Genomic DNA, 14,081 nt, shown 5'->3' on the forward strand with positions numbered 1-14,081 from the left:
TTAGGGTCCCATTGTGCTCAGGTGAGAGGGTCCCTGCCCCAGAAATTTAAAATCTAGGGAAAATTATCAGTGTTTCTGTCCATCTAAGAATCAGAGACCTTCCATTTGCCAGTAAGTGGGATGTGGGTGGTCATGCCTACTTGTTGGAGCAGCAGTCATGCCTCGTGGTTAGAGCAGGAGTAAACAGTGAGGAATAAAGAGCTCAGAGTCAGAGCCAAGTTAACTGGAGTGAGGCGAGGCAAGAGCAGGGCTGGGTCCAAGGCAAGAGCAGGTCTGGAACGAGGCAGGAGCAAGGCTGGGAACAAGCAGGCACAGGAGCTATTGCAGCCATGGGCGATTGCTTTGAGCAGCATGCAAATTGTTGCTACTGCTGGGCTTAAGAGCCGGTCTGCTGACTCTTCCAACCAATCAGATGGTGTAGCCAATCAGGCAGCCTGCTCCAGGCTGTCTGCACTTGTTATGTTGCCTGGAGACTGCCTCTGCTGCAGGCCCTGATTCCTGGCACCATGTAAAAAGAAACATAACTGATGCATTAAAGAAACTTTTTTCAGGGGAAAAAATGTTATTGGTAAAAGGTCATTTAAGTGACCCAGCTAAGCAAGTTTAAATCCTTCCATCTGTGTGGAACAAGCAGCTGCCAACAATCTTTTGACTTAGACTGTAAAATCCCTTGGGGCAGGGATCTGTCTTTTTGTCCGTGCTTGTATAGTGCCTAGCACAATGGGGTAGTGGTCTATGACTTGTGCTCCTAGGAACTATTGTAATTCAAATAATGATAAATAATACATGTTCGGCTCTCACTGATGTTGGAACAATGATCAGAGAAGTCAGCTTGAAAAAAAGGATATACTTTTCCCTGTTATGATTGACATTTCTAAGATCTTTAAACCTGAATCCAATCAAAAATGTATTTTATTCTCACTTTACAACCTCCTTTCAAGCAGTACTACAAAAGTAGAAGAATGGAACATATGGTGAGGTCTGGTTCAGGTGGTTGGATCTGACGGTGGATCATTACTTACATTTTCATGGGAATCATGTCGCCAACAGCCAAGATTTTAAAATTCCATTCTGTGATATATTCTATCTACCCTTTGTGTACAACCTTAACTCTACCTCCTTGTGTAACTCTACAACCTGATCTTTAATAACATGGTCATGTACCACAAGGCAAATGCATCCCTTTCCCAACTGTGAAGCACCTAGGGTACATCTGAGAGGAGTTTCTCATTGCACAACTTACAAAGTGTGCTTTAAATCACTCTCAACCCTATTGCCACTTATAAAGTGGTTAGGAGCCTTTTCCTCTGCTGCAGGTGTCCCTGCCAATTCACAGGAATATCCATCACTTCATTTTTTATCTATACAGTTAGCTACTCACACGTGTGCATCGAATCCTTCCTTAACTGCACATTTTATTAAGTTAGTCAAAAAGTCTATTGTGATCAGTATACAATTTTCAGGGCTCAGTTAAATGAAGATCAATTTCTCTATCATACAAAGTAAAGGAATTTCTCCTCAGTGAGGACACTCACATCCTATCGTGATGGGTGTATAGAACCTGAATAGAAGAGAATTCCATGAAAATTTTGAAAAGTGATGGCAAGAGTTTTTTTATATAATGCAACACTTATATTTTCCATATTTTTCTCACACTCAGAAATGACTGAGCTGAGTTTGTTCAAACTTGCACAAAAAAAAAATCATTTTTAGAGCAAGGGAAAACTTGGAAAATTTTAGCCTGAAACGTGAGCATTTGAGAGACAGAAAACAAGGAGTTAGAATAGAAACCATTGTGTGACCATTACTATAGCAGTTGCTGATGTGACTGCTATAATTATGCTGTACTTGGTGTGATTTCTTTTGTTCTCCTTACCGTGTATGAGAAAATCGTGTTTTTAGATGAATGCCTTCATCAGAAGCTACATTCATCTTGATAAATGTGCCCTGCTTAAATTATGAATGTTTGATTCTCATGCTGTGCTAAATTCAAAGTATAATAAAAAAACATAAAATTCAATAACACTTAATAAATTCTGTAAATATTTAGACTTGAATATATTCAATCGGATATTTGTTTTAACTACTATATGGATTTTGCCTTCTACAGTTGGTCGCAGATGAAATGGGACATGTTCTTTAAGACCTAGAAGAATTGTACTCAGCATTTAACTGCTGAAGAGCCAATTTATGGTTGAATAGTAAAAGAACCACAAAAAACCTCAATACCTGGAATACAAAAATGTCTGTAATATAGTAACAGCTAATATATTCTTTGAAAGACCTAAACCAATCTGAATCATGTTTTTAGGGCTGAATGAGACAGCTGCCACTAGAATGCTGTCTGTCACCAGTTTTGAGAAGCCTGCTTCTGTCAATGTCATTACCACCATGTCTGTATTCCTTTAGGTTTTGAGCCTTTAATTCAATATCGACATTTTTCCAAGAATACTTGCTACATTTTCATTAGGACATTAATCTTTCAGGTGCACAGCATAGCTCCTGATGGAAGTATTCAGCTGAAATGTTATTTTCCCTGATATACAATATGTAGAAGAAAACAAATTACAACATATATTGTAGAGGCTGTGACTTCCATAGTTAACATTTCATACACTCTTACTCCATGTTTTCAGTTGCTCATAACTCTCACCTTTCAATGCTTGGTCTCTCTCCGAAAGTTACTTTTCAAGCTTGAACAAACTTGTTTGTCTTGTTTTTGAATATGTGGGGAGTGAAAAAAATATATAAGCTTGCTGTGTTATCAATACATTTTTAACTGCTCCGTAGCTGAAAAGTCTTGTGGATAAAATTTATAATTTGTTTGAGAAATAGCCCTCATTGAGGAGAAATGCCTATGCTCTTTCCAGAAAAAAAAATTGTTTTCATTTGACTAGCTTATGACCCTTTGCAAGTTAAAAAAAAAAAGATCACAAACAATAGATTTTTTTTAACTAAAAGAAGCAACTCAGTAGCCAGAGGTTTACTATCTCTGGTCTAGTCACTTTTTTCTGGATTCTCTTGTTCCTTCATAATTTTGTCTGGAATTTAGATGTCAAGGTGTTAGGAATCTTATATATTGATATAATTGGAGAGAAGAAAGGAAAACAATCCCCCTCTCGATCATGCACAGAGTAGAGTGTAGGTGTATTTTCACCGTGCATTCTGCTCTTACTTTCATGAACAGCACTGCAAACAACATGAAGAGCCAGTGTAAAAAATCCAGCAGAGTTTCAGATCTACAAAATAACAGATAAATTTGAATATGGGTACATTGTGAGTGATGTATAATTGTAACATATTATAAAACTCCTAACACAGTCATGTAGTTGTCATCAACAAAAAGTTATGGGGCCAAATTTTGCTCTCAGTCACACAGTAACTTATTTCAGAGTAACAGCCGTGTTAGTCTGTATTCGCAAAAAGAAAAGGGGTACTTGTGGCACCTTAGAGACTAACCAATTTATTAGAGCATAAGCTTTCGTGAGCTACAGCTCACTTCATCAGATGCATATCGTGGAAACTGCAGCAGACTTTATATATACAGAGAGAATATGAACCAATACCTCCTCCCACCCCACTGTCCTGCTGGTAATAGCTTATCTAAAGTGATCATCAGGTGGGCCATTTCCAGCACAAATCCAGGTTTTCTCACCCTGGGAAATAGCCCAACTTGATTGTCATGCACATTGTGTAAAGAGTTGTCACTTTGGATAGGCTATCACCAGCAGGAGAGTGAATTTGTGTGGGGGGGTGGAGGGTGAGAAAACCTGGATTTGTGCTGGAAATGGCCCACCTGATGATCACTTTAGATAAGCTATTACCAGCAGGACAGTGGGGTGGGAGGAGGTATTGGTTCATATTCTCTCTGTATATATAAAGTCTGCTGCAGTTTCCACGATATGCATCTGATGAAGTGAGCTGTAGCTCACGAAAGCTCATGCTCAAATAAATTGGTTAGTCTCTAAGGTGCCACAAGTACCCCTTTTCTTTTTACAGTAACTTATGATTTCCATGGTATCATACCAGAGTAACTTTGGATTTACAGGTTTCAGAGTAACAGCCGTGTTAGTCTGTATTCGCAAAAAGAAAAGGAGTACTTGTGGTACCTTAGAGACTAACCAATTTATTTGAGCATGAGCTTTCGTGAGCTACAGCTCGCTTCATTGGATTTACAGGGATGTAACTTCGTACAGAATTTGGTCTATTGTGAGGTAAGAAAGTGGCTTCTGCCAACACTTAGTATTTCTGTTGCTGACAGGAGTAAGGCACTAAGGAAAAATGCATTTCAGGTTTTAGGAATTCAGTTAAACACTGCTTGTGTGAATTGGGCACCATAATGAGAACGGGAGGCTCCATGTGATAATACAAATAAGCAATTATATTATAAGGTGATAGATAACAATGCTATATGTGCATCTTGCTGAAACTTAACATAGTTTACAGTTGAAAAATTGGCCTGCAGCCATTTTGAGTTCTTCTTGAAAATTGCACAAGATTTTGTAATGCATTCACATAACATGTGGTTCACTGCTAGTAGTTTAGAGATCTGACATTTATATAAGAGTGTAACATACAGTACATATAAATTGCTGTGCCGGCAGCTGGAATACTATTGTAATGAGAGCCTGGAATTTCCATGAAAACTATATTGGGAGTTTTGGGTAAACACTAGAAGCTGGTAATACATAGCTTCTTCTCTAAAGATGTGCCAGATTTGAATTACCTACCTTCACTAGTGAAGAAAAACAAACTATTATTTTAATTAACTCTCTGTGAATCACTTTAATACCTACGCAAGAGAAAAATGCTACACTAGCAGGGTGACAGACTAGGTTATTTCTATGATTTATATTTTACCCAAAATGTCAGGAGCAAACACCAAAGTTAAATCTTTTCATGGGCACTAGGGAAAAAAAAATATTGTAAAAGATGAAGTGTCTTGTTTACTGCAAGCCTTGCCAAACAAAACCCCTCACACATCTTTCCAAATTGAACAGCTGCCATGAGGCACTGTAGTGAGTTATGATGTGGGGCATTCAGCATTATACCTTCCATGGTAGGAATACTAAAAGCCACTAGAACCCATGACAATTTCACAAACTGGTGGGATTATCACAATAGGTGGTTCTCTCTCCCTTCTTCCCTTCTCATGTCTCTTCTTTTCTCTACTTTCCTCCCTTTCCCTCTTCCTCTTCTGCTCTCTATCTTTCCTTCATCTTCCCCTTTTCTCTCTCTCCTGCTATGCTTCCCCGTTCCTCCTCCTTAGAAGGTATCCTCTGTAGACTGCAGCCACTAGAGGGTATTAGGATCACATACACAGACTTGAGTAGTTTCAGAGTAACAGCCGTGTTAGTCTGTATTTGCAAAAAGAAAAGGAGTACTTGTGGCACCTTAGAGACTAACCAATTTATTTGAGCAGACAGTGGGGTGGGAGGAGGTATTGTTTCATGGTCTCTGTGTGTATATAATGTCTTCTGCAGTTTCCACGGTATGCATCCGATGAAGTGAGCTGTAGCTCATGAAAGCTCATGCTCAAATAAATTGGTTAGTCTCTAAGGTGCCACAAGTACTCCTTTTCTTTTAGACTTGAGTAGGTTGACAATGACTTACCATCCAATAGAGGAGTACGACACAAGAACTTCTCTATATAATTGTTAAATATATAGCTTTGTTAATACTAGTTAACTCTTTCTTTCTCCCCACTCAATATCCCCCTCCACAGAACTCCATAATGCCTCCCCAAAGCAAAATAAAAAACAGAACAGGCTATTTCTTCCAAAAAAGGACTAAGTCTTTTTTGCCATTTGATTCTTTTTGTAGTCACAGTGGGTTTGATTGTGCTTTTGTGCAGCACAGCTCTACTACCCCAAGGGGAGGCCTGTTTAGGTAATGTGTCTTAATGAATAGAGAACTGGCTTCTATTCCCAGCTCTGCCACTGGCCTTGAGTGTGGCTTTGGGCAAGTGATTTCACAGCTCCATGTCTCAGTTTCCCAGTTTGTAAAATGGGATTAATGATACTGACCTGTCTTGCAAAGGACTTTGAGATCTACTGATGAAAAATGCTATGTAAGTTATTAATTATATTATATTATATTATATTATTATTAGCTAGTAAACTGCTCCCCTCCTGCCCATTTTTCTAAAGCAGTTTACTTCCTCCATGCAGCTAGTCTGTCTAGCATGTAGGAAGGGTGGTACCAAGGCTTCTTCCATTGCCATCCCATTTTGTTGCATCTCAACACCATCCTTGCAGAGGAGGGTATCAGGTGACTAGCCCATGCCCTGTTCACTGTGATGGAGACACAATCTGAGCAGCCCTTACTTGGTTGAACAGGAGAATAAATAGGTTTTAGTTGCCCTAACATTGTTGCATGGTCAAATAAAGGCTATGACAATATATGGGGTACATCAATGGACACAACTAATTGACCAGTTATTTGCATTTACAATTTATGCAGCAATCTAGTATAGGATTTCTGTTTCTATTCATATATTGTTGTTCATGGATAGGTGTTCAGGTACCCTGCTGACAAGTGTAGTAGAAGAACCTAAAGAGATTAAAATAGTACAGAATGGCCACAGAAATAGTTTTTTTCTTAGCATAGAAATCTCCCACTCCATGGAGGAAAATCAAGCAGAACTGTTTTTGTTTGCTTGTTTCTTTTTGTCTTACCTCCCTAAGAGGATCATTGAGCTCATTGAGAATATTGTCCTCATCAAAGATCTTGCCTTGGTAACGGTGTTCGTAGTAATCGTGGATCTTTTGGCGCATGTCAGCGGGTAACTTGTGAAATGACATGTATTGTTCCACTTGTTTGTACTAAAAAAAAAACGAAAATGAAGAAGAAAGTCAATAAAAGATCAGTCCATTACTCGTTTAAAATCTAAAACCATCTAAAATGCCTGTAAAATGAAGCCTAAATAATGCAGTTGCTTAAAGAAAAGGAAATGCAATGTTGAAAAGCTTCTAACGTACAAAGAAACACAGTATACCGATGGAAGACAGGAGACAGCACATTGATTGAAGTTGATTCTGAACACGGACAATTGATATAATGTTATTTATAAAACATATGGGTTAACAAAGAAGGCAAGTCAGAAAAAAGAACAATTGAGTCACATGAAGAGTTGATAAATGTAAAAACAGTCACAAAACAAAGAAATTATCCTTCTAAATGATCAGATTAAACAAATCTGAATTATAACTGCTTTACAAATTAACTTTCTAAACAGCAAACACAGTGTAGCCATTTGGTGATTCATCTATAATAAGGTTTGTTTTCAAAAGGGTATTAAAAGAAAGGTCATTCTAAGGAAGGCCATTGGTTAGTCCTTGACATCAGATATAAAGTAAGCCGCATATATGCTGACATGGTGTCCACTATTGCACCAATTATGGAGATGGATAACTTTCCGTTCATGATTTGTACACAGGAACTACAGTTTGTAAGGAGTGTTGTATGTACTTTATTAAGAGACCATTTTTATATACCATAAATGTGCCCAATAACTTAAATAACTTATAGCGTTAAGGTTATACTGGTGGCAATGCAATCACGAACATCAAAGAAATCACCAGTTAAGATATTAACATCCATACCAACCTCAAAGCCTTGCTATCCAAACATTACAAAACCCAAATGCACTCTCAGAATCCTCATGCCAACACCAAACTCCCTTTACTTTCTAACCTCAATTAACACATAGAACTCCTCACAGTTTCACTAAATTGAATCACCTTAAATTCCAACTCAGTAAGATAGCTTCATTTACCAACAAGAGTAGTCTTATTGAAAAAAATTGATATTGTGTTATTTCTACCTCTTTAATCCTGAGGTTGGAGTTAAAGTTGTGCAATTTGAGGAACTGGATGTGTTTAAATAAGTAAACATCAAAAAGGATCTTCCTGTGGAATGGAGTATGGATTTAGAGAAATGGAGGGTGGGACTTGGAACTGGAAAGTATGCTTGGAATTAGAGCCATGGAACTAAAAGATAAGTAACCTACCTTCCGTAATCAGAGCTCTTAGAGATGTGTCATCCCTATCTGTATTCTACTGTGGGTATGCATGTGCTCTATGTGCCTGAGACCAGAAGACTTGTGCTAGTAATTTCCATTGGTCTGGGCATGTTCTTCCTCTCCTCATGTTCTGAACCAAGTTCCTTCTCTACTGTGCATAAATTCTACAATATGAAGCAGAGGGGAAGGAGGATGGTTACTGGAATGCACACATGGACCACACAACTCAAAGAACTCTGGTTATGGAACTTTGGTAACCTCTCTTTCTTCACGTGCTGGTCCCTATGTATATCCTGTGTGGGTGACTGACAAGAAGCACTCAAGAAGGGTGAGGGGGGAGTCTGAGGGCCCCTGCAGTATTGAAGACTGTAGGACCACTGACCCAAAGGACACATTAGCTGAGGAGATGCGTACCAGTGCGTAGTGTTTGGTGAAGGTCTGAATGGAACTCCACGTGGCTGCTTTACATATGTCAATTAATGGAACTTCCCAAAGTGAAGCTACTGAAGCAGCCTTTGCTCTGGTTTAACGGGTCTTCATTTGGCATGGTGGAGCATCAGATAATTGGTAACAGAGTAAAATACAGCCCCAAATCCACTTGGACAGCATTTAAGGAGACATCATTTGCCCTTTCATGCATTCCACAATGGCAACAAATAGCTTCAGTGACTTCCTGAAGGGATTTTTCTCTGAAGATAGAACACAAATGTCCAAGGGTATGGAGAGTCTGGTCATCATTAGCAATATGAGGTTTACGAAAAAAACACAGATAAGTGTATAGTCTAATTTATGTGGAGGTCCAATTTAGGGCACAGTTTCAAAGAAACCTTATAGAATACGGCATAGGGTCGATTGGCCAGAAGAGCCCAAGTTCGCCTACCAATCAAGCTGAAGTGATGGCCGGTAGGAAGGCAACCTACCCAGATCAATGGGATAGTGAGCATGTCAATAGTGGTTAAAATAGTGGCTTAGTTTGTGTTGAAAGGATCAAATTAAGATCCCATGAAGGATGGAATCTAATCATTGATAAGAAGGTTTTCAGTAAACCTTTCATAAACTACACACTCACTTGAAGGGTGCATCTTCAAGGTCAGCAGATAGTCCAGAATAGTGGGAACATCCATCTCCTCTGGGAACATTTGGTTAGTCGAAACAGAGAATCTTTTCTACTTGGCTAAGTAACACCGCCTGGTGGATTCTTCCTCGTGTTGCTCAGGATGGCTTTAACAGCTGCTGAATCTTTCTGCTCTGGGTTTGACAGTCATCCAAATACCAGGATGTGAAGTGAAAAGGCTCCAAATTTGTTTGCCTGACCTTGCCCTTGTCCTGCATCAGGAGGTATGGGAAAGGTTAGATGCTGATCTGTGGACAGGATGACAGATGGAGAAGAAGGGGAAACCACAATTATTTTGGCCATCTGGGAGCAATGAGGATGATCACTGCTATATCCTGTTAGATTCTCCGGAGAACTTGATGTAAGGGTAGGATGGGAGGGAAAGGCAGACATAAACCTTTCCATCCCTGGAATTAGAAGGGCATCTTCTTTGGAGTTCTGACTTCGTGTTCCTTTGAGCAGCACATGGAGCATTTTTTTCTTGTCTTGTGACACAAAAAGATTCAAAGACAGGGATCCCCATAGCTGGACTATATCTTTTATCACTGAGTTGTGGATCTCTTATTCATGTTCTGTCAAGAAGCATCTGCTGAGACTATCCACCAGAGTGCTGTGTATTCCTGGAAGATGTACTGCTAACATGATAATCTGATGATGACTATAACAATTCCACAGGGGGATGCACCTCCTTATAAGAACAGTCATACTGGGTCAGACCAATGGTCCATCTAGCCCAGTATCCTGTCTTCCAACAATGGCCAATGTCAGGTGCCCCAGAGGGAATGAACAGAACCGGTAATCATCAAGTGATCCATCTCTCTGTTGCTCATTCCCAGCTTCTGACAAACAAAGGCTAGGGACACCATCCCTGCCCATCCTGGCTAATAGCCACTGATGGACCTATCATCCATGAATTTTTCTAGTTCTTTTTTGAACCCTGTTATAGTCTTGGCCTTCACAACTTCCTCTGACAAAGAGTTCCACAGGTTGATTGTATGTTGTGTGAACAAATACTTCCTTTTGTTTGTTTTAAACATGTTATAAAGAGTAGGGAGATAGATCTTTCTTCTCCTTGTTCACTGAGGTAGAATATAGTTGTCATATTGTCTGTCATCATGGAAGTGGATGAACGGAAAAGCACTTACCATTTCCAACTGCTCTCAGCTCCAGAAGAGTTATATGCATCTTGGTCTCATGAGAAGTCCACATTCCCTGAGCTGTTTCTGTGTCCAGATGAGCACCCCAACCTATAAGGGCTTCTGTGACCTATGTTTTTTGAGGAGGTGGCAGAGAAAAAGGAATTCCTATCCACACCTGTTCCCTGTCCTATCACCAAGCTAGAAAGTTTTGTGGAGCATAACTAACTTGTGTATATTGGAAGGGAGCATAACTAACTTGTGTATATTGTGCCTACTTTTGAAGCCAGGCTTGTAGACAATGAAGGTGGAGCCTCACAAACAGTGTCACATAAACAGGAGGATGAGGCATGCCTGAACCAGTGTTTGTGGGTTCCTTCTGAGCTGATGACTAGGAATGATTCTCAACAGAAATCTGTCCATAGAGAGGTAAGTTCTGGTTCTGATTGAGTCTGGAGTTGCTCCAATAAATTCTATGGGCTGTGTTGGAGTTAAAGTGGATTTTTCTATGTTCACATAGATTTGTAGCTAAAAAACTGTGCAGAGATGAGGTTGATGTCACTACTTCCCAATGAGATTTTCTTATCAGAAGCCAATGGTCTAGAGATGGAAAGAATATCAAACTGTGGCATTGTAAGTGTGCTGCCACCTTTATAAATACTCTGTGCACTGTTGCCAGTCCAAAACGAGGCACCCTGTATTAACTGTGATTCTCATCTATCATGAACCTCAGGAACCTCCTGTGGGAGGGGAGGATATTTATATGAAAATAGGCATCCTTCATGTCAACCGCCAGGAATCATTAGTTTCTATTTAGGGATATCATAGTCAATACCAGGGTGACCATCCTGAATCTTACTCTTTGGTTAAAGACATTGGGTGCCAGAGGTCTAAGATGGGTCTCCATCTTTCTTTTTTCTTGGAAATCAGCAAGTATTTGGAATAAAATTCCTTTTCCCAGAGCTGACGTGGTAACAGCTCTATGACCTCTATTGGAGTAGGGAGTGCACTTCTTGCAAGTGTATCTTCTTGTGAGAGTGGGCCCCTGAAAACAGACAGGGAAGAGGGTTTTGAAGAAGTAGGGGAGAGGAACTCTATGGCGTAACTGAAGTGGAAGACATTGAAAATGCATTTGTCTGCATCTGTGGGGGGAAAGAGGCTAGTTGGACACCAAATCAAATTTTGGATATGGAAGGACATTTCAGCTGGGTTGGTTCTCAGCTCTCAAAGGTCCTATCAAAAGTATTTATTGACAGGTTGCAGTCAGAAAGAGGAGGAAGGAGGTGCACTATGTTTGTGGCACTGCATCCTCTGTTGATTTCATGGCAGTTCATATGTTCTATGGTGATAGAAGGGCTGTGATATTGTCTAGGCATAATAGGTTGTCTGATGTACTTCCTCTTGAATACTGGTGTCTATATATCTAGGGAACAGAGGGTTGTCCATGAGTGCAATGACTCACCAGTGTTCTGTCTGAACAAGTTTTCTCCCTCAAAAGGCAAATCCTCCACCGCGAACTTCCCTGGGAAAACCCAGGGAATTAAGCCAGGACTCCCAGTGCATCACAATGGCAGTTTCCATCAATCTAGAGGCCGCATCTACAGTTGTTTGAAAAGAAGACCTGGATATCAGCCTACCTCCTTCAATCTGAGCTTGGAATTGTACTCTGTCTACCTGCAGGAGCTAGTCCCTAAATTTCACAAATTTGAAGTAGTTAAAAAAACCATACTCTGCAAGCAGCACCTGATAATTCGCTATTCAGAATTGGCAGCTGGTAAATGTGAACACCTTTTAACCTTGGAGGTCTAAGCATTTAGCCTTCTGATCAGCAAGGGTAGATCTGACATGTTGTTGTCTACTCCTTTTTTTACTGGCTTGAACAACGAGGGAGTTTGGGACAGGAAGGAGTGACAGGATATAAGAACAGAAACTCTGCTCCCTTGGCTGGAACAAAGTATCTCCTTTCTGCCCTCTTAGGAGTAGGTGTGCATGTGGCTGGGGCATGTCACACCACCTTAGGCAGCTCTAAGATAGACTGGTGGACGTGGAGTGTTATTCTAACAGACCCCAACTTCAAAATGTCCAAGATATCATGAGATGACTCTTGTACTTCCTCCAGGGGAATCTGGAGGGCATCAGCAATCTTTCTGAACAATTGCTGGAACTGCTTGCAATCGTTCAGTGGAGAAAAGGCTGGGGCAACCACCTCATCAGGAGAGGAAGACGATATGCCCGATGGTAATGGAATCAGGTTTTTCCTCCGCCCTGGGTTCTGGGAGGAGTTCAGGCTGGGCCCTCAGAGAAGGATGGTGTGCGTTTTGATGCAACTGTACGCATTCTGGATAATGCATATACAGGTCCCACAATACCCAGTAAGGTCATGGGCTGAGAAGACCCACAGGGCATAGGGTACCACCAGGCCCCGGGGGAGTACCCCATTTTACACGGTTGCGGTGGACCCCAGGAGAGTCTGGATGCTTTATCAGGGCTGACATCTCTCAGTGGAGGTGATAATAGTCCTCCCATAACAGAATCACCTGATGAGGAGAACGTTGGCTCCAACACCCGAAGTGGTTCCATCAGAACCACTGATGAAGAAATACCCCAACTTATAGGGGGGATGCGAGATCAATTTCTCTCATAACATATGATCAATGGTGTCAGGATCTCTCTTGTAAGCACCAGGTCAGATAGGAGGGGAGATTCAAGATCCAGCAGGATGGTGTATTTGTCACCCACAGCCAGCGCTTGAAGAGTCTCCTGCCTGTGAACCTTTGGTGCCAGCATGGAAGTGCATTCCAGTGCTGATGATATATGGAGTGCTTCTATATTCTTAGCGGGTATTAGAGTTTGTACTGGTCCTAGATACATGCTTCTCTTTACTTGATCCCAATGTGGAGGAGCTCTTGACTCACAGATTTTGAAGACTAAGTCCATGATCCTTATGGGCTTTTAGCTTCCTGGAACCAGATGTGAAGAATCACCCGACCTTGAGGGTGTAGGGGAATCAGCCCTTCTCTTTGAAGTGGATCTGGAGGGAGACTTTTCTCTAGGCTTTAGAGAAGGTTTCTTAGCCTTGTCCTGAGCCTAAGATGAGGAGTCTTACAAGCTGGGCAGACTCCCTGTACATCCACAGAATCATAGAATATTAGGATTGGAAGAGACCTCAGGAGGTCATCTAGTTCAATCCCCTGCTCAAAGCAGGACCAACACGAACTAAATCATCCCAGCCAATGCTTTGTCAAGCCAGGCCTTAAAAACCTCTAAGGATGGAGATTCCACCACCTCCCTAGGTAACCCATTCCAGTGCTTTACCTCCCTCCTCATGAAATAGTGTTTCCTAATATCCAACCTAGACCTCCACCACTGAAACTTGAGACCATTGCTTCTTAGTCTGTCATCTGCTACGACTGAGAACAGCCGAGCTCCATCCTCTTTGGAACCCTCTTTCAGGTAATTGAAGGCTGCTATCAAATCCCCCCCTCACTCTTCTCTTCAGCAGACTAAATAACCCCAGTTCCCTCAGCCTCTCCTCGTAAGTCATGTGCCCCAGCCCCCTAATAATTTTCGTTGCCCTCCGCTGGACTCTCTCCAATTTGTCTACATCCCTTCTGTAATGGGGGGATCAAAACTGGACACAATACTCCAGGTGTAGCCTCACCAGTGCCAAATAGAGGGGAATAATCACTTCCCTAGATCTGCTGGCAATGCTCCTCCTAATACAGTCCAATATGCTGTTGGCTTTCTTGGGAACAAGGGCACACTGCTGACTCATATCCAACTTCTCATCCATTGTAATCCCCAGGCA

The 14,081-nt window shown here is 41.1% G+C and overlaps 1 protein-coding gene across 3 annotated transcripts in view; it reads right to left on the bottom strand.

The window, feature by feature from the left end:
• HCN1 (hyperpolarization activated cyclic nucleotide gated potassium channel 1) overlaps window positions 1-14,081 on the bottom strand; it is a 315,989-nt gene that overhangs the window by 52,456 nt on the left and 249,452 nt on the right. For all 3 annotated transcript variants that reach the window (XM_073343906.1, XM_073343905.1, XM_073343907.1), the window contains one exon: window positions 6,678-6,824. In XM_073343906.1, the coding sequence (XP_073200007.1) occupies window positions 6,678-6,824 (147 nt within the window). The remainder of the gene's footprint in view (window positions 1-6,677; window positions 6,825-14,081) is intronic.

This window comes from Lepidochelys kempii, chromosome 5, assembly GCF_965140265.1.
Source record: "Lepidochelys kempii isolate rLepKem1 chromosome 5, rLepKem1.hap2, whole genome shotgun sequence".
NCBI classification, from domain to species: Eukaryota; Metazoa; Chordata; order Testudines; family Cheloniidae; genus Lepidochelys; species Lepidochelys kempii.